Genomic DNA, 22,266 nt, shown 5'->3' on the forward strand with positions numbered 1-22,266 from the left:
TCTTGAAATACTGTATTTACTCGGCGACTTTCCCGAACGCTTGGACAATCGTCTCTTTTGTATACCCTTACCTTGGTGTCCCGAGCACCAAATTCTACGTCCCCCGCGTTGACTGGGAGTTGGATTGTAAACAACGCGATTGATCTATCAATGCGATGATCTCTCTTACTGTATCTGTATTATTCGTATCTATTTATCCGTCGTTGGGGCCGTAACGGTTCATCCCCATCTTGAATCTTGGTTATCATGACGGAAGACGATTGGAATTTTGACACCTACCATCCGGATATCCAACACGAAGTGAGTGATATATCAGATTATTATGATGGATCGATCCCTATTTTCTGACATGCTTGTCGAATAGTATGAAAAGCTACTTGAAGTGCATCCATCCTTGGGACGATTCCGAGCTCCACGGTCTAGCGATACAGATACTTTCAGATTAATCTTGGATATTCTTCGACTATATATGTCTGCTTTTCATCTTGCATTTCCAGACTTCGTGGACACAGAAATTAGCTTATCAGGCCTACGACAACTTGAAGCAGGAAACAATCGAGAAATCACTGGTAAACTTACTCGAATGATTGATCCCCTTTTAACATTTTCACAAAGACTTATGACGAAGCTTAGAGAAGCGAGTGAGAATTATGGTTTATACGAGAACCCTGATGCGTTGGGACAATATTGTACAGACTCAGGTGGTGAGGATGAATTCGAAGAGAATATGGAAAAGGATGAATGGAAACCGGATTCATGGCTTAGTAAGTTCAAACTCGACGTAATATCCCTTTTCCCAGCTTATACTTCGCATATGAGCAGCCAAATTGGAGGTATTCGACCAGTATCGACATGCAGAACTCATATCGTCCAGGGATAGCTCACCTTCCAAAAGATCAAGTTCTGACGAGGACTCATCGGAATCAGCTAAAAGGTTCAAGATTACATCCACGAATCGCACTCCGGACGCCAACTCGCCATTTGCTTCCAAACGATCTTTTTCCAAAACTACATCTGCCCCTCAAGTCAGGCTTAGCGCTATCAAAGGCCACGTTTTGAAGACCTCTACTACTCCAAAATTGTCTTTGCAGAATGATCTGGGCAGATTCGATTCGTCGGACTCAGGTTTCACCCTCTCAACGTCTACGTCTAGGAGCAATTCGACCATTTCCACCATTTCTACTCCCTCGACCTCGATTTCTATTGAGTCATCTGGCAATCAGAACCATGCAATCCTTAAACAAAACCCCTTGACTGCAACCGACGCTCATCTCACATCTTCCATTGTTGTCAACCAAAGTCCTTATACGGCTTTTTTCAACAAACAGGGTATCAACTTTTATTTACAATGGGAATTGGATCGATTGATATCACAACATGAGACACTCAAATGGCGCGATTTTCAGCTGTCCGAACTCTCAAAGCTGAAGGGTAAAAGTGTTTTAGAAGCAGTTAGTCTGATTGGTGAGATTATTGATAGTGCAAATCGACGAATTACTAGTCATCAACAAATGGGCACTTCGCGACCAAGGAGCACCAAGATATCTGATCGAAAAGCCTTACTGCTGACGGAAGTAGAAAACGAGGAGGCGTCGATCATGGCGAACGACCTTCATGGAGTTGGAACGGAACGAGTGGACTGGCCGTATGGTGGGCGAATACAATACACGATTTCGGTTCAGATGGCAGACAAAAACGAAGGCTGCTTCGAGAAAACGTATGAACCACCTACCTTGAGTCAAGAGAACAACATATATCATCGAGCTCAGCGTACCTTCTCCCGATCTACGTCCCTCCCCAGCCAACGAAAACAAACCTTGGAGAAACTCAATGGGCATGAAGAACAGCCAATTGTAAATCAGGCTCAAAAATTCCCATTCAAACTTGTCCTCAGGCCGCCCGAGATGCCGGGCAAATCTTGCCGATTGGCTAGAAGGTTTGGATCACGAAGGATAATCAGTCTCAAAATCAAAGATGTGCCAAACAGATTTAGAAGCGAGCTGAAGGCTATGCTCGCCGGACGATGTTTTGTGATACTTGGACGGCCCTACCGAGCGCTATGGTGCACTGCTGACGGCGAAGGTGTAATGCTTGTGGAAGTGCCGGAACACGCACCAGGTTCGGTGACAACAGGAAGAGAGCTTGAACCTTCAATGCCGACTTTTTTGCGTATTCTTGATCGTACGTACTTGTCGGGACACAGGCTTATACTCTTTGATTTCCGTTCTGACGTTTGGACGTTATAGAATACAATGATTTGTCCCAGAAACCTAATCAGGCTATGGCGAAGTGAGTATTGTCGTTAACTGTGTCCCCATGATTCCTACAACTGAACCCTTGACATTGGCTTATCAGATGGGCTGCGCGTCTGCAAATCCTCTTTTCCGACTCAATCCCCGCTACACAAGTCGACCCGTGGGCGGTAGGAGAAGACCAAGATATCGTCGCCGACGATGCTTTGCCAGGAAACGCGACGACGGAACAGATTTTAACCGATGGGTGTGGCTTGATGTGTGAGCTTCTTCTATATGAATACAATTGTCAGGATCGCTGATAGCACTCTTCATGTCGCAGCTGAGAGTTTAGCACAGCGCATTTTCAGGTGCCCTTCTCTCACCTTCTCGAACGGACGACCATCTGTGGTACAAATGCGGATAGGTGGCTCTAAAGGTCTCCTAGCCTTGATGTCTACTTCGCAAATGACCAGATATCCTGGAAAGGATATTATATTGCGACCCTCAATGATCAAATTTTTATCCGCGCCTGATCTCAAGCATGACCCATCCCTGCTGACGTTAGACATTCTTCGATGCGAAAGTCTCAAGATTGAGTCGAGTCTTACACACGAAGCGATGGTGGTCATGGTTCATAACGGGGTTGCGATTGATACGTTCCTTGATATGGCGCGAAATCAATTAGAGAGCCTAAGGGACGACTTCATACCCGCTCGATTAGAAGGTGAAACAGAAGAAGATGTTCTCAACAGGATTGTTTCCAGCTGCTACGGCCGGGGCGGCGTCGGTCAGGACCGTAAGAAAAGGATCGCCAAGCAGAAAGGGAAATCTTTCCGGGCTGCTGGAATTGATAAGGGGCATGGCAAAAATGAAAAACGGGACGACGAGGAAGATGAAGACCCGTTGGTAGTGAAGTCTTCAGAGCGTTACGATGTAGACCCAATTAGTGGACAGCCCGGAAGTATAGATGAAGCGTGAGTGTGACTTTGACATACATATCCATATAATGATGAGCGAGCATACCTGACCATTATGTGGGTGACTTCTTCAGTCTGATGCAGTCTGTCGCTTCTGGATTCCATCCCGCAAAATCCATGTATGCAGCTCTCAAGCTACATAATCTGGTCGAAGATCTGTCAAAGAAGATGACACGAGAATTCAAGTCACCCGTCAAGCAGTCTCTTACGGCTTTCATCGTTCCAGACTCCCTCGGTTTGCTGGCACCTAACGAACTTTTCATCTGCTTCTCCAATAATGGTCCCATTGACGAAAACACCCAAATCCCCATGACACATTTAGAAGGTGACGTTTTAGCTTATCGATCTCCTTGTAAGCTCCCAACGGATGTTAGGAAGTTCCGTGCGGTATATAAACCTGAGTTAGCTCATCTGAAAGACTGCATTGTGCTCTCAGCGAATAGTAGAGATTGCATTAGATCTCCGGCAAGTTTTTTGGGTGGTGGTGATTACGATGGAGATACGGTAACAATAATGTGGGCAAAGGAATTAGTAGAACCTTTCAACAACTCTCCCGATGATTTGGCGAGTACTCCCAAGGGGTTTGAGGAGCAAAATTTCGATAAGTCAGTTGTTAAAGGAACTGAATTTCTCGACAGAATCAAAGGATTGAATGAAGCTGAACGAGTGAGAGAAATGCAAGGTTGGCTTCTTGATGCGGTCTTAGGTGATCAATTGACCGGCACTTGTGAGTGATCCTCTGGTTTACATTTTGTTTTTCATCAATGTGATGTGAATTTATAGCTGATGACGCTTTCCATCAGACTCGGACCTACATGGTAATGCCATATACACCAAAGGTCTCGACGACCCCGAAACGCTCAGACTTGGTCGAATGTTTTGTAACGTTTTAGATGCTCGTAAATCTGGTTTGCGAGTGAAGGCCGAAATTAAATCGAAGGATTTGAAGTTGTATAGTGGAGAAGTCGGCTGGAGAACCTGGAGGAAGGAGAAGGGGCAGGAAGATTACACAACGAATACGTGGAACTCAAGGGAGTTGATTAGACCTAAGAGTTTAGGGCCGTTCGTAGTGAGTGTACATACCTTCCTCAGATATTGAACGGCAAATTGACGAAGTTGCTCAGATGGATGTACTTATGGAGAAAGGCGAGAAATGCCGGAAAATCATGATGGGCTCTTTCCTTAAAGAGCCAACAACCTTAACTCATGATGATTATCAAGATCTATGTTTGATGTGGAACGAAATCTTGAAGCAGAGCGATAATACACACAATCGACTCCAACACAACGAGCTAGAAACTATAGAAAAACATGTGGATATTTGCTATAAGATTCGCCAATCAATCGTACAAGGTAGATGTGGTGACATTTTTGAATCGTACGAAACGCTCTTAAAGGGCGGTCTCATGAAGGAGAAACCCAGATCCGGCGCTTCAAGTCCGACTAAACAACAAAAGAAAATTGAAAGTGCTGAGAATAAAATGGAAATGTCAACTAAAACTCGACAACTAGCTTACATTTGGCAAAATGAACCTTCATTTGACAATTTACCTATTATCGGACCTTGGGGTTCAGATATTGTAGGACAATTGAAGTTGAGTTGCCTGAGTGTAGTATCGGCAAAACACCATTCCAGAACCAAACAAGTTTGTGGGTGAGTGGTTTAACCTTCTTTATTTCATCGTTGTCTTGGTACTTCATGCTAATGCATTCAATATTCAATATAGGTTCGATCTTGATTTTACGAGAATGTGTGAAATGAAAGCGAAAGCTTTAGGAGGAAATACAAGAACGATGTTATCATGCGTATCTGATAATTTGAAACCTGCTACAAGGTTTTAATCCAGACGTTCATCTTAAAAGTGAAAATGGGGAAACATATATCATATAGAGAATAGATGCATCATTTCATATAACATTATTGGTGTTATCACGCACGTGCGTGTAATCTAGAGTTTAGAATGTTGCGATCCAGGAACATATGTACTGTACAATTAGTCTCGTACCCCGTTGTTCTCGGTAACTTGGAGTGTATCATTTCCCTGAAAATGTCGTGATTATAGTACGATAAAAGGGGGAAAATCGCGTGTAAAAAAGATGAGTTCGCTTCGAAACATTCCTGGTTGTACCTGATTTTAGGAAATGATTTTTGGTTTTTTTATAGTACTACAACGATTTTTCATTTGGAGCTGCTCGTGTGACGAGTTGAATTAGGAATGAAGGATTTTGGAAATTGAGGAACATACAAGAAGAAGCGAGCGAGGCTGATTTGATTTCGATCTTTCTTTTTATCTTTTATCTTTGTTTCTTTATTGTTTCTTTTATCTATCGCTTAAAAAGTATACCTTAGATTACTTTAACTTGTATTCGATCAACTGTTTTTCCTTCACATTCTTATAAAGGAATAGAATTGTTGATTTAAAGATCTTTACATCTTTAGTTAAACTAGATAAGATAGAGAGATAAATTAATCAAAATGGGAGATATTGAAAAATATAGTGAAGGAAATGAAAATTCAGTACCTCAACTTAATGATGGTACTTTAAATCATGGTGATAATTCAAATGGATCAAGTTTAGGTAAAGGAAGTGTAGATGATGAAGTTCTATTAGCTAAATTGGGGTGAGATTTTGATTTTCTCAATTACTGACAAAGAGCTTTTTTCAGCTTTAATTTTGTCATTGCTCATTACAATGATGAAGATGTTGATTAATTATAATATATTAGGTACAAATCCGAATTCATTAGAGAGTTCGGGAATCTTGAAACTTTCAGTTTCGCTATGAGGTATGTCTTTTTTCTCCATGCTGTTGGATCCAAGGATCAATGCGAATCTGGCTGATCGTTCGAATTTTATGTAGTATTATGGGGTATGTGCTTAACTGTCACTCAGAACAATGAGAGAGAACATAATATACTGACTCATTCGTAGTATGACTGCGTCTATCGCTACTACCTTCACTACTCCCCTTACATATGGTGGTGTAGCTTCAGTAGTCTGGTGTTGGTTAGCGGGATCTATCAGTGAGTTGACAATCTTATCATGTATATTGAAAAAGCTCTGATATCCAAAATTTTTACTCTCAGTGAATATCAGTTTAGGTGCATCGATAGCTGAGATTGTTTCTGCTTATCCTACTGCTGGTGGATTGTATACTGTAAGTCTGTGTCATATAGACTTTTCACCTTTGGAATGGAGCTGATATTGATATATAGGCTTCTGCTGCATTGGTGCCAAGGGCATATAGACCAATGTATGTGACTTTGAAAGCCTTTGGCATGGAATAGGAAGCTGATTAAATTATGCTTCTGGTAGTGTTGGATGGGTTACTGGTTATCTGAATATCTTGGGTCAAGTCGCTGGTGTAGCATCTACAGAATGGGGTTTGTCAGGAGTGAGTCGAATGGGTCTTCACCTTGCTCATTAAGATTCGATGCTAATTTGACCTCAACGTCACAGATGATCCTCGCCGCTGTAGTAATTTGCCGAGAGACGTATGAGATCAAAGTATGGCACCAATTCTTGCTGTTCTGCGCCCTGCTCATCATGCATGGTTTCTTGAAGTGAGTGCCCTTTCTTGCCAATTTGGCGCCTTCTTGATATGGATACTGATTAATCCGTGTGGCCAGCTCCTTGCCTACTGCCGGACTTGCCAGACTCACAAGGTACTTCGTATTCATCAACATTGGTTCTGCCATAATCATCATCATCACCCTGTTAGCGACTACACCTAGATCGGAAATGCATCCTGGAAGTTACATCTTCACCGAGACTATCAACGGCACTGGATGGCCAAACAATGGTTTAGCCTTTATGATGGGTTTGCTCTCCGTTCAATGGACAATGACTGATTATGATGCTGGTGAGTTTTTGACGTGCCTTTTTCATCTATCATACGATCTGCCGAAAAACTGAACCTTTCTTTACGTAGCCGCACATATCAGTGAGGAAGTGCACAGAGCTGCTATTGCTGCACCTGTAGCTATCTTCGTAGCTGTATTGAACACGGGGGTGAGTATATCGATTGTAGTAATGGTTATATGGGATCATTCGTTGACAAAAATGTTGTATATACAGGCTATTGGATGGATCCTCAACATTGTTCTCTGTGTCACTGCGGGAGACGTTTCTGCCCTCCCTGGACCATCAGGAAACGCTTTCTTGGGTATCATGTATCTGAGAATGGGTAAAGCCGGTGCCATTGTTCTTTGGTCATTCGTTTGGTGAGTCAAATCCGTCTAGAGAACTTCGGGGCTGACCCTCTCCGTATAGTCTTATTGCTGCTTTCACTGTTCAAACTGCTCTCCAAGCCAACTCTAGAACAGTATTCGCTTTCTCCCGAGACGGGGGATTCCCTGATCGAGGTTTATTCGGTCGAATGAACAAGAAGACTAGAACTCCCGTCATCTCTGTGTGGGTTGTAGTATTCATTAGTGCTTTGATGGGTGTTCTGGCTTTCGCAAGTTTGACTGCTGTCAACGCTATTTTCTCTATGGTAGGTTTTTTGACCAATTCATGATGAACGATTTGACGGAGCTTCAGCTGACAATTTATCCTGGTTTATAGTGTGCCGTAGCATTGGATCTTTCATACCTTATCCCAGTCGTTTGTCGAAGAATATTCGACGGACATGAAGAAGTCAAATTTACTCCGGGACCTTTCTACATGAGAGGTTGGGGACTTTACGTCAATATTGTCATGTAAGTGTTCTCACAAGCCTATCTGACGATCAACCAAGTATTTAATGTTTGTCATATTTGTAGGACTGTATGGACTTTGTTCGAAGTCACTATCTTGGCATTCCCAGCTTCATACCCACTTACATGGGATACTTTCAACTACTCTGTGAGTCGTTGTGTATCACTGGTCAAGGTATGAAAGGTGGAATCATTTGTTAACGTTGCTTTTATCGGATAGGCGCCAATCACTGGAGCAGTTATGGCTTTATCCCTTATATGGTATTTCGCAGCTGGTAGAAGATATTATGATGGACCTAAATCAAACTTATCTACTGAACAAAAAGTCGCTGTTCAACCTGAATTATAAGTCAATGTAAAATCGAAATTGATAAGCTTTCAACAAAGCTATCTTAGAATGAAAGAGGGAAACGATGCTTTGCTGTATACACGAGGTCATTTTGGGTTGTATAATCGTTATTTCATCATGACGATTCTTTTTGCTTTTGCCGTCTTAATTAAGATTGGTTATATAATAATACGCTTAAATGCATTTTCGTGAAGTCTATATCCCGCACTATTAGTGTCTACTGAAATTTGACTCGACTGGACATCCTTTAATGAGGCGTTTCGTTTATTAGCATCAAAGGATGATTGGCGTTCTTATCTCTGTCCGACTATCATTGATTGGTCTAACCCTTACCGAGTTCTAAATAGTCCATATACTCGTTCTTGATTTAAATCCAGTCCCACTAATCAATCATACTCGTTCCAAATGCCCATCATGTTCAAAAATGGTAATTCATACAATTGTGATAATCCCCGACACTTTGCTTCTAATCAGAATGCTAATGTACAATCATCAAAAATCATCGACCCTTCATTGATTTTACCAAAATCTTTATTAGGAGGAGAAGAAATTATTAAATCTTTACATTTTTATTCACCTTTAATCAAATTATCATTATCATTATCAGAAAAAGAAGAAATACAAAAGAAATTATGGGAAGGATGGAATTTAAATTATAATGAAGCTTTAAAAAAAAGTAAAGAATGTCAAATGCAAATTATCTTGTAGGTTTTAGTTTTAGTTTTTTAATTTAATTTTCTAAAAAGGTTATGTAAATTGAATTATTTGAATTATTTGATTTTTGTGATTTGGTTTTATAAAAAATTTGATTGATATTGATTATTTGTTTTTAATAGATCTTTTCAAGCTGAATTAGAAGATTTTAAATTATTTAAAAAACATCGTTTAAGATCTATAAAATTTCAAGAAGAATATGTTAAATGTGAATTCATAAAAATGATCATTTTTATTGAAATTACATTAAAACAAATGAATGAAGTGAAATTGAAAGAATCAAAAACAAATTCAAACTCAAATTCAAATTCAATTATTGAAGACTTGATAAAGAAAAAGAATGATAATTCAAATTTCAAATCTATTAAAGAGTGTATTGATAAAGCTGAAGAATGGAAAGAAAAAGGTAATCAGTGAGTAACGTTTTCCAAAACCACCCATATTCTATCCAAAGAATAAGGCAAAATGTTTGATTAACAATTAAGTAGAATGGGTAAAAGTGGAAATTATTCTCTTGCAATTCATTATTATCTTCTAGGTTTAATTAGTATTTGGCCATGGACTTCAAGTTCTACTTTAATGAGTTTTGAAGAATCACAAAATACAGGTTTGGTAAGAATGTGAGTTGAATCGAGGTTATAAATTCAATTGTTGTATGAAAACGAAACTGATAATATTCTTGTTTGATTTTAAGAGAACAAGCATTACTTAATAATATAGTTACTATTTCAATATCTTATCCTGCTTCGAAATCTTCTTTTAGAAAATTTACATTTGATAATATAGCTAGAATTACTTGTGATGTCATTTTGGAAATTAGGTATATTACAATCAATAATTTGAGAAAGGCTTATGAGCGTGAGTTTTTAGTCAATTTGCGTTGTCAATAATGAAAACACACAAGTTGCCTTAAGATGAGTTAGTTTAATGAATGAAATTTCCATAGCTAATCTGATTTAACATGCAGGTCTTGCACTACTTGATGAAAGAGAATATGGTGAAAAAGGGAAACAAGGTGTAAATAGCCTGATGGCTGAGTTACTCAAAGACAAGGAGGGGACTGATTGGGCACATAGACATTGTATTGAGCAGCATGTGTGTCATGAGTAAGGCAATGGTGGTATTATAGTGAAGGCGATGAAATATTCAATGGTAGATACACAGCTTTGTTGTGAAAGAGAAGAAGAGCGGAATGATTTGGCCGAAATAACCGCGGATAACTCTAAAATCACTTAATCGGTCATTCACCTTTTTTAATCTAAATTTTCTTATTGTTCTTCTTATTTTTTATTTTTTATTTTCTTCTTACTTCGGTTCACTTGTATTACTCACCTTCTAGCCATTATATTATGCCATATTCATTCACCCCATAACCCTCTCCGACTGTACCTTGTTTCACTTTGTAGAATGACCGACTGATCATTGTGTTTCATAAACAAGGGAATTTCATAGCTGTGCCCAAGCTCAATAAAGAATCACTTCATACTTGTATACATCAAATCTCGTATCACTTATAATATCTCACATTCAACATCATAACAGAGATAATTCACTACGTGCTAGACTATTTATCGGAATCTTGAGCTACTGTTTGAAAGGAAATGTATACAATGCGGGCTATTACGCGGAATGTTATTCTTAGTGAGTAAACCTTTCTTAGGAAGACCGGCATCGATTTTTCCATGAAAGTGCGCTCTGGAGCAACGAAAAAGAATGCAACTAATCACAAGAATTCTCCTGCTCTAGGTGTATTTATATTTTTAGGTCTATCGACACTGATTTACTTTGGTCCACCGAGTTTGCATATGATAAAAAACGATGTTGCTGAGCAAGTCGAAAGTGTGAGTTTAGTGTCAATTTAACAACTTTCACTTTGATACTGACGTTGAACGATAGTTTGCATATTCTGATATCGATTTCGTATCTCAATATCAATCAGAGGGAAATACTAGATGTCATGGAGAAGGATCTATTTCAGGATTACCAGGATTTTACGTATTTGATAAGCTATGGTATAAATCGGGTACCTTTTGTAAGTGACTGTTTGTTATTACTCAATGGCATAGCACTAATCACATGCGTTACAGATCTCTTCTCCGACCATCCTGAGACAATTACATTACCGAAGTTAGATGCCATAACAAGTGGACATAATCCATTTTTGGTTCGACCAACATCCGAATCTCCACATCATATAAAGGCTAAAGATCAGGACAGTAAGATCAGGTGTTTCCCTCACGAAATCAGTAAGTCACGTTCTCACTAAGCAGCAAAGCTCTGATGGGTCTACGTAATTCTCGGCTTGAAAGGTTTTCGCTAAATCATTGTCGTTTTTGCAGTATGGTTGAATGCGGGAATACCTCCAGCCGCATTCCAACGTAGGCATATTGCAAAAAGATTCAATTGGGAATACCATCATTATCATTTCTTAGCGGAATCCCTACTAGGTGGTATAGCATCACTGGACCTTGTCAATCAACAACATACGAATGACATAAATCCATTGGGTGAACGAAAGAGATGGCTTTTCATACCTTATGAGGGCGATTGGAAGGACCCATATGGGTTGAATGAGCCAGTAGTCAATGGCTTATTTGGGAACCGTAAGTGGACTCCTGAACCTCTCTCTTCAATTTCTTACACGCTGATTCAAATATCCTTCCAAATAGACTTAGTGGACAGCTCAGCTTGGCGCGAGATCAGCTCAAATGGCGATTGGGTAGGACTTGAGAAAGGTGAGTCCGCAGCTTCCAGATATCATCACTCTTAAGAAATTCGTCGGACCACTTCAGAATTGTACTGACTGTTTACAAACAGTCGTCCTCATCGACAGATGGGCTTCTCATCGATATAATACGAAAGCAAATTTATGGAATAAAATGGCTCTAGACGTTTTCGATTCGCTACCTTCTTCCGCAATAACACCTACACAGTCGGATACGGGCTTGACATCACTATTCAGCGGATATAGGAATAATTTCTTGGATTACATGGAAATACAACCTTTACAAAGAGGAAAAGCGGGTATGGCATTATACGAAGTCCCGAATATAATATACGTTGATCGACAAGCTTCTGGTAGAAGGCTTGTGCCAGAAGCTCATCGGGACTTGCTACTGATCTTACGGGACCTCGAAAGGGCTGGACTAGCTAGAACAGTAGTGGGTAAACTTGAGGAAATGAGCTACGAAGATCAAATCAAGCTATTCGCTGGTGCGGATGTGAGTACAATCTGGCGATGGGTCGCAGCACTCTGAGCTGATTTCTGTGCTTGACAGATCGTTATAGGTGTACATGGCAATGGCTTGACGCATCAGGTGTGGATGGCTCCAGGAGGGATACTGATTGAAGTAGGTGATTTCGCAAGATCGTGGGAATGTACAAAAGCGATCAGTAAAGGCTAACATACATTCTTTGGCCCAGGTTTTCCCCTCTGGAGTATTTTTACGGGATTACCAAGTTGTATCTCAAGTTGTAGGTCATGAGCACGTAGCAATCGTGAGTTATCAATTGAGAATGAGCATTTCCGGCCAGTGCTGATGTGATCATGTATCAGCTGGATAATCATGTTTACACGAGAGAAGAATGGGAAAGCGAGCCTGGCAAGCTATTGGCGACTAGTCCGAACGATGCAAATGATAGGAATATACAGGTGCGTTATTATGCTTGAGCTCAGCTTGTATTTCATGTGCTGATGTGATTGTACGATATAGCTCGATAAGGGTTTCATCGAGAAGTTGTTGAAGGAGAAGATATCGCAATTCAACGTTGTTCACTAGAAGGATCGTCATTTGTCCAGTCGCCAGTCGCCAATCGCACGGAAAAGTCACAATGTCAAGAAGGTTGTAAATGCTATGGGTAATTGGTTGATTCGTTGCCTTCAGTCAACCGCTTTGTCGCGTTGTCGCCAATCACCAGGTAGTGTGGTGGCCCTCGCAACAATGCATTGTGCATAAAACGTTTAACACGGTGACAGTAGATTCACGGTGTTATAACTACCGACGATCCTTGCCCATAATACACAGACCGGATTCACGTTTTGTAATTCTAATCATTCTAATCTGTATTAACATGCATCATTGCCCTTTCTTGATATTCCTAATCAATGTTTCAAACTGAGAAGGCAATTGGAACACGTGACCAAAACCTTTCAAGCGGGTTCATAAAAAATCCCACTTCCAGTACAGCAACATCTGGTAAGCGGTCTGACCTAAAGTCATCATGCATTTCCGGCTTCTGCTCCAAAAGGCGGGATTAAGACTAACAATTCATGCCGAGAGAAGTAACGGTACAAGTTTAATAAATAATTTTATGACGTCCATCATTTGACTTTCAACGGGATTTACGTTATCTATTCCGTTTTACCGGAATCCCCGCCTCCGGGGATTTCTATTTCTCTCGATCCCTCTTGTCTTAACCTACGATAAGATATTTTGTTAAAGAGGTTATATTGAAATCGTTTTTTTATGTAAGATGCAATAACTATCCCGATTCCAGACACCGGTTTACCTATCTTGGAAGGGTGAAAAGCTACTAACACTAGTAATATTTTCTAACGATTGTTGAGTCTGACGATATTGCTTCCCTATAATTGCTTTTTGAGTGTTTACGGCTTAGTCTCCGGTTGGGGTCTTGAAAGATTACCATTTTAGAATGTCGTCATTGTCTTTAAAAGGGTAGGTAGGTATGAACTGACACCCAATAACTAATACATCTTTATGTATATATATTAGATGGGATTAACGTCTTCTCATATTTACCACGATTGATTATATATTCGAACGAGGTTTATACAAATTGACTGAATCATCACTTATAACAAAATGTTAAATCAACTTACTTTATTAACCCTTCTTGGATCTATGGTATATGCTTTACCATCAATCCAAGAAATTAAAAGAGATTCAGGAACATATGCGAATTGTAGAACTTTTTATTCAGATATTTATGCTGAAACTACACAAAATTCAGATCTTAAAAGTGTTATAGGAGGACCGTAAGTTGATCACTATTTATTATTCCCTTTGGAAATCTAAGTTTATTTGCTCAAAATTTTTGTTGGAAATTGGAATTAGTCCACCAAATCAACAAGTTTTAGTTGAATCAAGTATTCAACAATTTGCTGCTGGTTCAATGGTAATGAACCAAATTATGAATGCAACTAAAATTCAAGTTTCTGGAAGTTATTCTTTATGGTTTGAATATTGTGAACCAAAATCTGGAAATAGTACTGGATTATTTCAAACTCATCATGGTTTAGTTGGAAATGCAGGTTATTGGAATGTACAATTAGAGTAAGTTAAAATTTACCTGTTTTTTTTTCTTGTTATTTTTCTATATTCAAAAGAAAAATAAATAAAGAGAAATGAAGGAAATTTCTGTCAAAAGTTTCTGTATGCTAAAAAATGAAATTAAACTAATAAAATTTATTATAATTATTAAATAGTAATTCACCTAATAATTCTTTTGCAGAATCTGCTGCTCAAGCTGGATGGTCAACTTTATCATATGATAGATTAGGTGTAGGTAGATCAGCAAAACCAGATGGTACGAATATTGTACAAATTCCATTTGAAATTGCACAATCTGTTTCTATTGCAAAATCAATTAGATCTGGAAATTTAAGTGATATTGGTAAATTTGATAAAATAATTGGAGTTGGTCATTGTGAGTACATCGATGTTTGAGTTTTCATTTCATTTTAAAAAGAAGAAATGCTGAGTTTTTCTAAATTGAAATATTAAAATTTAGCATACGGTTCTAATCTTTTAGCTGGATTAGTTTCAATTTCACCTTCATCATTTGATGCATTAATTTTAACAGGATTTACAAATAATGCAACTCAAGGTCCATTAGGTTTATTTTCATTTCAATCAACAATTGCAAATGTTGCATATCCTTCAAGATTTTCAACTGATTTAAATGATTATGTTATAACGCCAAATATGTATGTTGATCAAACTGGTTTTTTCCATTATCCAAATTATACAAATACTTCTTTAAGTACTTTTACAAATACAAAAGGAGAATATACTTTAGGACAACAAAGTGAGTTTACAGTTACACTAATTACAAATTTATTTTTATCATACCTAGTCTTTCGAGTTTAACGCTGATCATTCTTTTTTTTTTCTTTTTTTTTTTTTTTTTGGGATAGATTCGATATCAGCTGCTTTACAATTAAAAAATAATTATACTTCACCTGTATTTGTAGTTACAGGTGAATTTGATGCACCTTATTGTGCAGCAAATTGTTATATTACTTCTTTAACGTCTTCATCAAATTCAACTGGAAATTCAAATTCAAACTCAACTTCTTCTTCAATGAATAAACCTTCTCAATTAGATACAGCTAAAGAAGTTTTCCCAAGTTCAACCAACTTTCAAACTTATGTTGTACCTGATACAGCACATGGTATAAATTATCATACAACTGCATATGATGCTTATTCTAAAATCATTCAATTTGTTAAAAATGCAAATATTTGAGAATTGTAGTTAAAGATATTTCAAAGGATTTATATAACAAAGATTGATATTGATATAATATGGACATTGATTTTGAAAAAGTAAAATTAAGTATAATTTGATTCTATTAAATAAATGATTAAATGTATTTCGTATGAACAAACCCTTTGGTTTTCTTCACACTAAAAGCAATTCATTTCCAATGAAACAAAATAACAATTATTTTAACGGACTTTTTGAGTTATTGCATAATTGGTACATTTTGTATAAAATACTATATATTGATTTTTGGAATGTAATTGTAAATGATAATAATAACAAAAACAATAACGTGTATGACATAAAATCCCTACAAGAAATCCTCGTTTGAAAATAGAAGACCAAATGTCAAGATAAATCACGTACAAAAACGTCTTTTGGTTTTTTGTATTTTCAATATTTTGTATTTTGAGTTAGGTGTGACTACTATTGTTTACAAATTTCAATTCAATTTTCTAACTAATAACTTCTATACACAACTTGTATATTCTATTATTTTCATATCGGACAAACACAATCAATATTCTTCTCAACAACGATTGTTCTCCAACCACAAACAGCTCCAAAAAACCTATTTTTAACCGTCCATATCGAATAAACCATCATCTTCATCTTCTTCTGTATGACCTTTCTTAGCAATAACTTGCAAATTCGTTTCCTCTTCATTATTTTGACCATTAACAATTGATAAACCAGAATGTTGATTTTTTGAATTATTGGAATTTTGCATATGTAATCTTGATAAAGCACTTGCTAAACCTCCTGGTAAACTTTGACCTGGTAAGTGAGATTCAAGAACTTTAGTAGCTGAAGGAGAAGATGAATCTAAATTTCGAATCAAATAAGGTTCAGTCATATGAATTTGTCTATTTGGAGAAGTTGGAGAAGTAATTGAAGAAGATCCTGAAGTAGGTGATCTTTGTTGAGTTAATAGAGAAGTTTGTCTTTTAGGAGGTTGTTTAGCTGTTGTAGGTCCAAATGCGAATCCATTTTGACTTTCTTGATTTGTATGAGTATTTGGTGATTCTACTTCAAATTCATCTGGATTTTGAGATTTTCTTGCATCTTCACCATCTGCAGACCAAAGGGAATTTAAAAAACCTCCTACACCTGGACCAAGAGCTGGACCAGCAGATTGAGCTAATCTCTCACCGCCACTTGCGAAACCTTGATTCCAAAGTGGACTACCGTACCTTCCACTTGGAGATTGAGCAAAATCTTCTTGACCTTGAGAATCTCTTCGTGACATTCTCCTAGCCCTTTCTTGAGGGGTTAAAAGATCGGACAAAGAAGAAGGTAAGAAATCTTCACCGTGATCTTCATCATCTATAAATACTGCATCTTGATTTGACTTGGTAGGTCTAGGAATAGGTCTTCTTCTAGGTGAAAGAGGTTCTTCTGGCGTATCTGATCTTGCCCAAATTGACTTATGTAAATTAGCGTCACCGGCAAAAGATGCGGAAAGGGGAACAGAGGGCGCGGCTGAATGACCGTGACGGTCAAGCGATAATGAAGGGTGAGAAAAGGAAGAAGAGAACCCTGGCGCAGTCGTGACAGGTGGTCTTAATGGAGATCCAAGAGGGTTAGATGCGCTGGCCCTAAGGGACAGTGGTCCAGGTACTGAGCCGCTTGCTCCGAACGAACCTGATAAAGGCGATGGTCGACTAGGCGAAGAAGCAAATCCTTGTATACCTCTTGGTTGAGCGAATCCGGCGGAATTGGGCGAATTGGGCAAGGCACCTGAAGGTGGCCCGAATGGTTCTCTGAGTGGAGATGAAGGTAATCTTCCGGCTTGAGGTGACTGCATCGAGGAGGATAAAGCAGACTTGATAGGTACAGGCGAAGCGATCTGGTCTTCTCCAGGTGAGGTACTATTCTTCCTGCCTCGCGTGATACCTAATGGTCGAGGTGATTCTCCTAGACCGCTGGTGTTACCTGTGCCAGCTCCGGAGGAAGGAGCAGGAGGAGGAGCCGAAGCGCTAACAGAATCACCTCTTTCTCTAGCTTCCAGCTGCGCAGCTTTCTTGTTCTTTCTATCCATCGACATGGGTTCTCCAGGTCGCACATGAGCGAGAGCACCTGCATACATAAATCAGTATAGAACCGAGGACACGAGAAAGCCTTTCTTCGACTCACATTTATGACCGAATTTACAATTTCCCTTCAAAAACCATTGACATACTTCTCGCTTTGCGGCTAATAATAGGATATAGACTATTAGTCTATGATTACAATAATTTGGGATTTGTCGGGGTACTAACCGTCAGGAGCCGCGTGGGAGAAAGGGCAACTATCACCGGCAGTACAAGCACCAGCCTTAAAGAATCTGCAAGGTACGTGACTTAAGGCTGCTACAGTTGTTCGTTTGAGTCAGCTTTAATACAATTCTCGTGAGTAGATGGGTACGGAGAATGAATTGAATGAAAAAAGTGTACAACATAGGATAGACTGGCTAAATATAATCATTAGAAAACATACCTTTATCACTTTCAGCTTGATCTTCAAGTCCCGCTTTCTTATCTTTATTATCTTTTTTATCTTTATTAGCTGATAATCCTGATACAGTAGAAGTAGATTTGATTTCTTTCTTTTCAAATCCACCAACAGTTCTTTCAGGTCCTTTAGTAGATCCATTTCCAATTTTACCATTTATAATAGCTGTTGAAGGGGTTCCTATTGCAGTTGCAGTTGCAGTTACAGTTGCAGGAGAACGATCTCTCCAATTATCATCATTTAACATTGATCTTGAAATTGAAGAAGATAATCCTGATCTACCTCTATTTACTGAACTTGAAGCTGTAAAATTAGGTGAAGAAGGTGAATGTGGCGTATTAGTTGTTATTGGTGAAGGACGTGATTTTGGTATTGGTTTTGCATTTGATCCAATATTTCCATTAGATGATTTTGAAGGTGAATCTAATGGAGAAGGTGAAGGTAATGGAACTGACATTGTATTTGTATAGTTTCGAGTTGACCTATAGGATAGGATAAATCACAAAATACAAAAGATAGGTTGAAATGGATATATTAAAGTATTGGTCAAGTGGAATTGAATGTATAGTATATTCAACTGTAATTTGTAGATAGATTTGCCTAGATACACAACAAAGGACCTAAAGATAGGATGTACCGTTGTCCTCTTCAAGTCTTGAAAAAGCAATAAACTATGGTAATTGACCTAAATCGAATTTCCGGAATACTGTTTGACGCGTGGTAAGGAGTTGACCAAAGGACGAAAGTATTGTATGACAGCGTGCTAAGTGATATCTAGTAATTTGTGCAAATGATATTGTGTGGTTTGTAACGTGTATATCCGGACTAGTACTACGAAATACGAAATTAAGTATTATAATTGGTTGAGTCGAAGTAAGAGATTAGGAAGTAATGTTGACGTGGAGAGATTGGGAAGAGGTGGCAAATGACTTTGGCCTTAATTCATCTAGTGATATATATGTACCAAAGTACAAGTACAGCTTATAAAAGTAAAGACTCAATTATCCTTTGTCTATATTGAAGATGAAGGAATTATGATTGATGGATTATTATAGTTATAGAATTACACACTTTGTGGCTTACTTACACTCACTTGGTAAATGCGAATGAGTAGTAGTAATATATTATTCAGGAACATATGTGATTGACTGTATTCGTATCTAAATCCGGTTAAACTCAAACCGACCAATCCTATTCAAACTATCATCATATAATAATCATATCATCATATCATCACTCACTTCATCCCTTATAACCCTGACTCATCGGCATAGGCATAGACATAGAAATGAAAACCCTTTTATGTACTTATCCCCCACTTCCTCTTTGTCGACTAATATAACTTGCATATTATGTCTGGATACCCGAGACTACATAGAATGATCGAATGATACTTAAATGGGTACATTCTAAAATGACGATTAAGAAGCAATTGCTTGTTCTTGTAATGAGTAATCAGATGATCATCATTTCCTCTTTCTATCCATATTTTGTCATAATTACGGTTTCCATTTCGCGTCTTATGAGTGCATGTGATCGAAGAGTAAAACATGACTTCGATCACTCGAACGCGTAAAAATGCCTTTACGATATAATATGCATATTATTAACTAGACTGGATGAAGAGCTATAATATCTATAAATATCTATAACGCAAAGGACTCCTCCTTCCACCGCCCTACTCTTATCATCACCTTCAGTTTCCTCCTCTTATCCCCACGTGCGACTCTAGAGTTGAATCTAGGTTTCTAAACTGAAGCAGGTATCACATCTTCTTCTGCAAGATCACGTCTACACCGCCCATCATACGACATCCTCATAACCAAACTTCCCTGCTCCCACAAGTAAACTGCTCACGGCCACTCTGCTTGATCTCGCCACCCGTGCAAGGCGCCGCTCAAGCGGCAGCACCTCAAGCTTGGGCTTGAGCTTGACCCTGTTGTTGTGTTCCACCACCCCTACCGCCTCTCGCACCGCCTCGGCCACCTCGGCCACCTGGGGGCCCACCTCTACCTTGACCTTGTCCTGGTGGTCCGCCTCGCCCATTACCATTTGGTCTAGGAGCATTTGACGGTCGTCCTCCTCTACCTTGTCCGCCATTTTGAGTAGATGTCACTCCGTCTTGTTGAGGCTGAACGGCAAGCTGACTTTGTTGTTGAGGTGGAGCATGATTCTGTGGAGGTTGTGAATATTGTTGAGCGTTTTTAGGTGGAGCAATGGCTTTAGGCGCAGCTGCTCGCGGAGGTGGCGATGGCTCATCTGGAGCAGAGGGAGCAACGTATAACACTGGATCAATCACCGCTGGAATAGGAGCAATTTCTGTTCCTAATTCGGATTCTATCCTGTACAGGTTATGTCTGTCTTCGAGCTATAAGATGCCAGTCAGCTATGTGCTTGGGTTACGTCAAAATACAGGAAGCTTACAGTAAGAAGGGAGATGGCGAGACCCAGATGACCAAATCGACCAGAACGACCGCTATTGCACTTCGTCAGCATGCTCATCTTGTATACGTCGCAATCGGATTAATGGTAGCTCACATTCTGTGAAGATATGATTCAGCCGTTCGAGGGAAATCAAAGTTGATAACAACGTTGACGGCTTGAATATCGATACCACGAGTTAAGAGGTCTGTGAAGCGGCTATATAAGCCTGACGCGCACGATAATAGTAAACTGGTTTATCGCTCACCTGAACACACAAGATTTCTTGTCATACCATTCCTGAAATCGTGGAAAACTCTATTTCTATGAGCTTGAAGCATTTTGGCGTGAGAGTAAAAGCATGAGTAACCAAGTTCTGTAATTTTCTTGGCTAGCAGTTCGACTCGGTTTGTTGAGTTACAGAATATGATAGATTGGTTGATTTGGAGCTACCAGGTAATGATATTGATTAGTGTATCACTCATTTGGCAGGAACGATTGTGCTCACCTTGGAGAAAAGGGTGTTCAAACAATGGACCTTTTGACGTTCTTCCACATATGCGTAGTATTGCGTCACACCCTTTAAGGTGAGTTCGTCCATCAGATTCACCTCGAAAGGTTGTACCATATGTCGATCCTTTACAATCTATCAGCTGTCGCCCGTATTGCAAGGAGAAATGTCAACAGCTAGCTTACAGAAAATTCCTTAACGTTCCAAGGGAAAGTCGCTGAGAAGAGCATCACTTGTCGTTCTTGAGGACAGAGGTTCAATAATTGTTCTATCACAGGTGTGAATTCTTCACTTAAGAGTTTATCTGCTTCATCCATTACGAATATTCCACATTTCCTTAAATCCGCTATTCCTTTTCCTCCCAAATCCAATATTCGACCTGGTGTTCCAACTAATATATGCACAGGTTCTTGTAATCTAAGTATATCATCCCGTAACGTTGTACCTCCGGTTGTGACCATGACTTGTAAGTTCGGTATATGTGCTCCTAATGTCTTGCATACTTGTGATGTTTGTAATGCTAATTCTCGAGTAGGGACCAGTAATACTGCTTGTATGTGTGAATGGGATGTGTTGATTCGGTGAAGTGTTGGAATGATGAAAGAGGCGGTCTGAGCACCTTATGTAAGCTGTCATAATATCAACTGCTGGCCGCGCAGCTCACCTTTCCTGTACCGTTCTTTGCTCGGGCTGCGTTGATTTAGATCAGCTAAATATTCGAGCTCCAGTTTCGGTATACCTCACCTAGGACATCTCGCCCTGTTATAGCCATAGGAATCGCTTGTTCTTGAATAGGGGAAGGTCTCTCAAATCCGGCGGTGTAGATACCCATGAGTAATTCTCTGCGTAAGCCAAAATCATCGAAAGATGATCCTTCAGTAGCTGTAACATCCTGAAGATTCCGTATATTGTCAGCTCGCAACTCTGACATCTGATTGTCAGCAAGCATACCTCTGTCTGAGGACGTAAATCTTTGGGTGGGGCAACAAGCCCTTGCTTCCAGTCAGCGTTATTGCTATGATCATTCTATCAGCTTCATGCTCATTTCGAAGGCACTCGATATATATACTTACGATGACGAGGAAGCCATGTTGTCAATACTTTAAGGGATGAGGGGAAGTGGGAAGATGAGACAAGAGCTTGTGAGTGATTTATCCAGTTGAAGCTCAGGTAGATATTTTGGGAATATGATTGGTCTAACCGATGGTTTTATAAAAGAATTCAATGACCAGTCACTTGAGATGATGGGGACGCTATTCTCTTATAAGGAATAAAACGTTGGATGTTGTGATGTTGGGGTGTAGATGTTTTAGCAGAATTGCCCAGACTAAGATGACTTGATTAATTTGGATCTTTCTGGGT

General features: G+C 39.2%; 7 protein-coding genes across 7 annotated transcripts; 5 read left to right on the forward strand and 2 right to left on the reverse strand.

The window, feature by feature from the left end:
* Positions 1-246: 246 nt before the first annotated feature.
* Positions 247-5,053, forward strand: I206_102517 (uncharacterized protein; the record flags this gene model as incomplete). Its single annotated transcript, XM_019154627.1, has 10 exons — positions 247-300; positions 365-764; positions 823-2,181; positions 2,247-2,289; positions 2,356-2,513; positions 2,575-3,208; positions 3,286-3,938; positions 4,015-4,280; positions 4,336-4,865; positions 4,939-5,053. 10 exons carry the CDS (start codon positions 247-249, stop codon positions 5,051-5,053), a joined length of 4,212 nt encoding a protein of 1,403 aa, XP_019012030.1.
* Positions 5,054-5,687: 634 nt separating this feature from the next.
* On the forward strand, positions 5,688-8,258 carry I206_102518 (uncharacterized protein; the record flags this gene model as incomplete). The annotated part of the gene is made up of 14 exons (XM_070202573.1): positions 5,688-5,833; positions 5,939-5,998; positions 6,144-6,235; positions 6,299-6,369; positions 6,428-6,465; positions 6,528-6,606; positions 6,672-6,775; positions 6,842-7,074; positions 7,144-7,223; positions 7,290-7,435; positions 7,485-7,707; positions 7,779-7,912; positions 7,976-8,057; positions 8,130-8,258. 14 exons carry the CDS (start codon positions 5,688-5,690, stop codon positions 8,256-8,258), a joined length of 1,617 nt encoding a protein of 538 aa, XP_070058674.1.
* Positions 8,259-8,672: 414 nt separating this feature from the next.
* Positions 8,673-10,082, forward strand: I206_102519 (uncharacterized protein; the record flags this gene model as incomplete). The annotated part of the gene is made up of 5 exons (XM_019154629.1): positions 8,673-8,962; positions 9,095-9,385; positions 9,461-9,592; positions 9,667-9,830; positions 9,940-10,082. The coding sequence occupies 5 exons, from the start codon at positions 8,673-8,675 to the stop codon at positions 10,080-10,082; spliced, it is 1,020 nt and encodes a 339-aa protein (XP_019012032.1).
* Positions 10,083-10,654: 572 nt separating this feature from the next.
* I206_102520 (uncharacterized protein) lies at positions 10,655-12,751 on the forward strand (the record flags this gene model as incomplete). The annotated part of the gene is made up of 10 exons (XM_019154630.2): positions 10,655-10,813; positions 10,869-11,004; positions 11,060-11,218; positions 11,312-11,575; positions 11,642-11,707; positions 11,790-12,193; positions 12,251-12,322; positions 12,396-12,470; positions 12,529-12,624; positions 12,686-12,751. The coding sequence occupies 10 exons, from the start codon at positions 10,655-10,657 to the stop codon at positions 12,749-12,751; spliced, it is 1,497 nt and encodes a 498-aa protein (XP_019012033.2).
* A 1,044-nt stretch (positions 12,752-13,795) lies between these two features.
* I206_102521 (uncharacterized protein) lies at positions 13,796-15,461 on the forward strand (the record flags this gene model as incomplete). Its single annotated transcript, XM_019154631.1, has 5 exons — positions 13,796-13,968; positions 14,048-14,266; positions 14,419-14,639; positions 14,724-15,020; positions 15,130-15,461. 5 exons carry the CDS (start codon positions 13,796-13,798, stop codon positions 15,459-15,461), a joined length of 1,242 nt encoding a protein of 413 aa, XP_019012034.1.
* Positions 15,462-16,056: 595 nt separating this feature from the next.
* I206_102522 (uncharacterized protein) lies at positions 16,057-18,429 on the reverse strand (the record flags this gene model as incomplete). The annotated part of the gene is made up of 4 exons (XM_019154632.1): positions 16,057-17,558; positions 17,616-17,675; positions 17,741-17,830; positions 17,958-18,429. 4 exons carry the CDS (start codon positions 18,427-18,429, stop codon positions 16,057-16,059), a joined length of 2,124 nt encoding a protein of 707 aa, XP_019012035.1.
* A 1,455-nt stretch (positions 18,430-19,884) lies between these two features.
* I206_102523 (uncharacterized protein) lies at positions 19,885-21,994 on the reverse strand (the record flags this gene model as incomplete). Its single annotated transcript, XM_019154633.1, has 10 exons — positions 19,885-20,340; positions 20,397-20,448; positions 20,511-20,601; positions 20,662-20,842; positions 20,902-21,030; positions 21,090-21,515; positions 21,569-21,594; positions 21,649-21,796; positions 21,856-21,919; positions 21,978-21,994. The coding sequence occupies 10 exons, from the start codon at positions 21,992-21,994 to the stop codon at positions 19,885-19,887; spliced, it is 1,590 nt and encodes a 529-aa protein (XP_019012036.1).
* Between the last annotated feature and the right edge of the window lie 272 nt (positions 21,995-22,266).

This window comes from Kwoniella pini, chromosome 3, assembly GCF_000512605.2.
Source record: "Kwoniella pini CBS 10737 chromosome 3, complete sequence".
NCBI lineage: Eukaryota > Fungi > Basidiomycota > Tremellomycetes > Tremellales > Cryptococcaceae > Kwoniella > Kwoniella pini.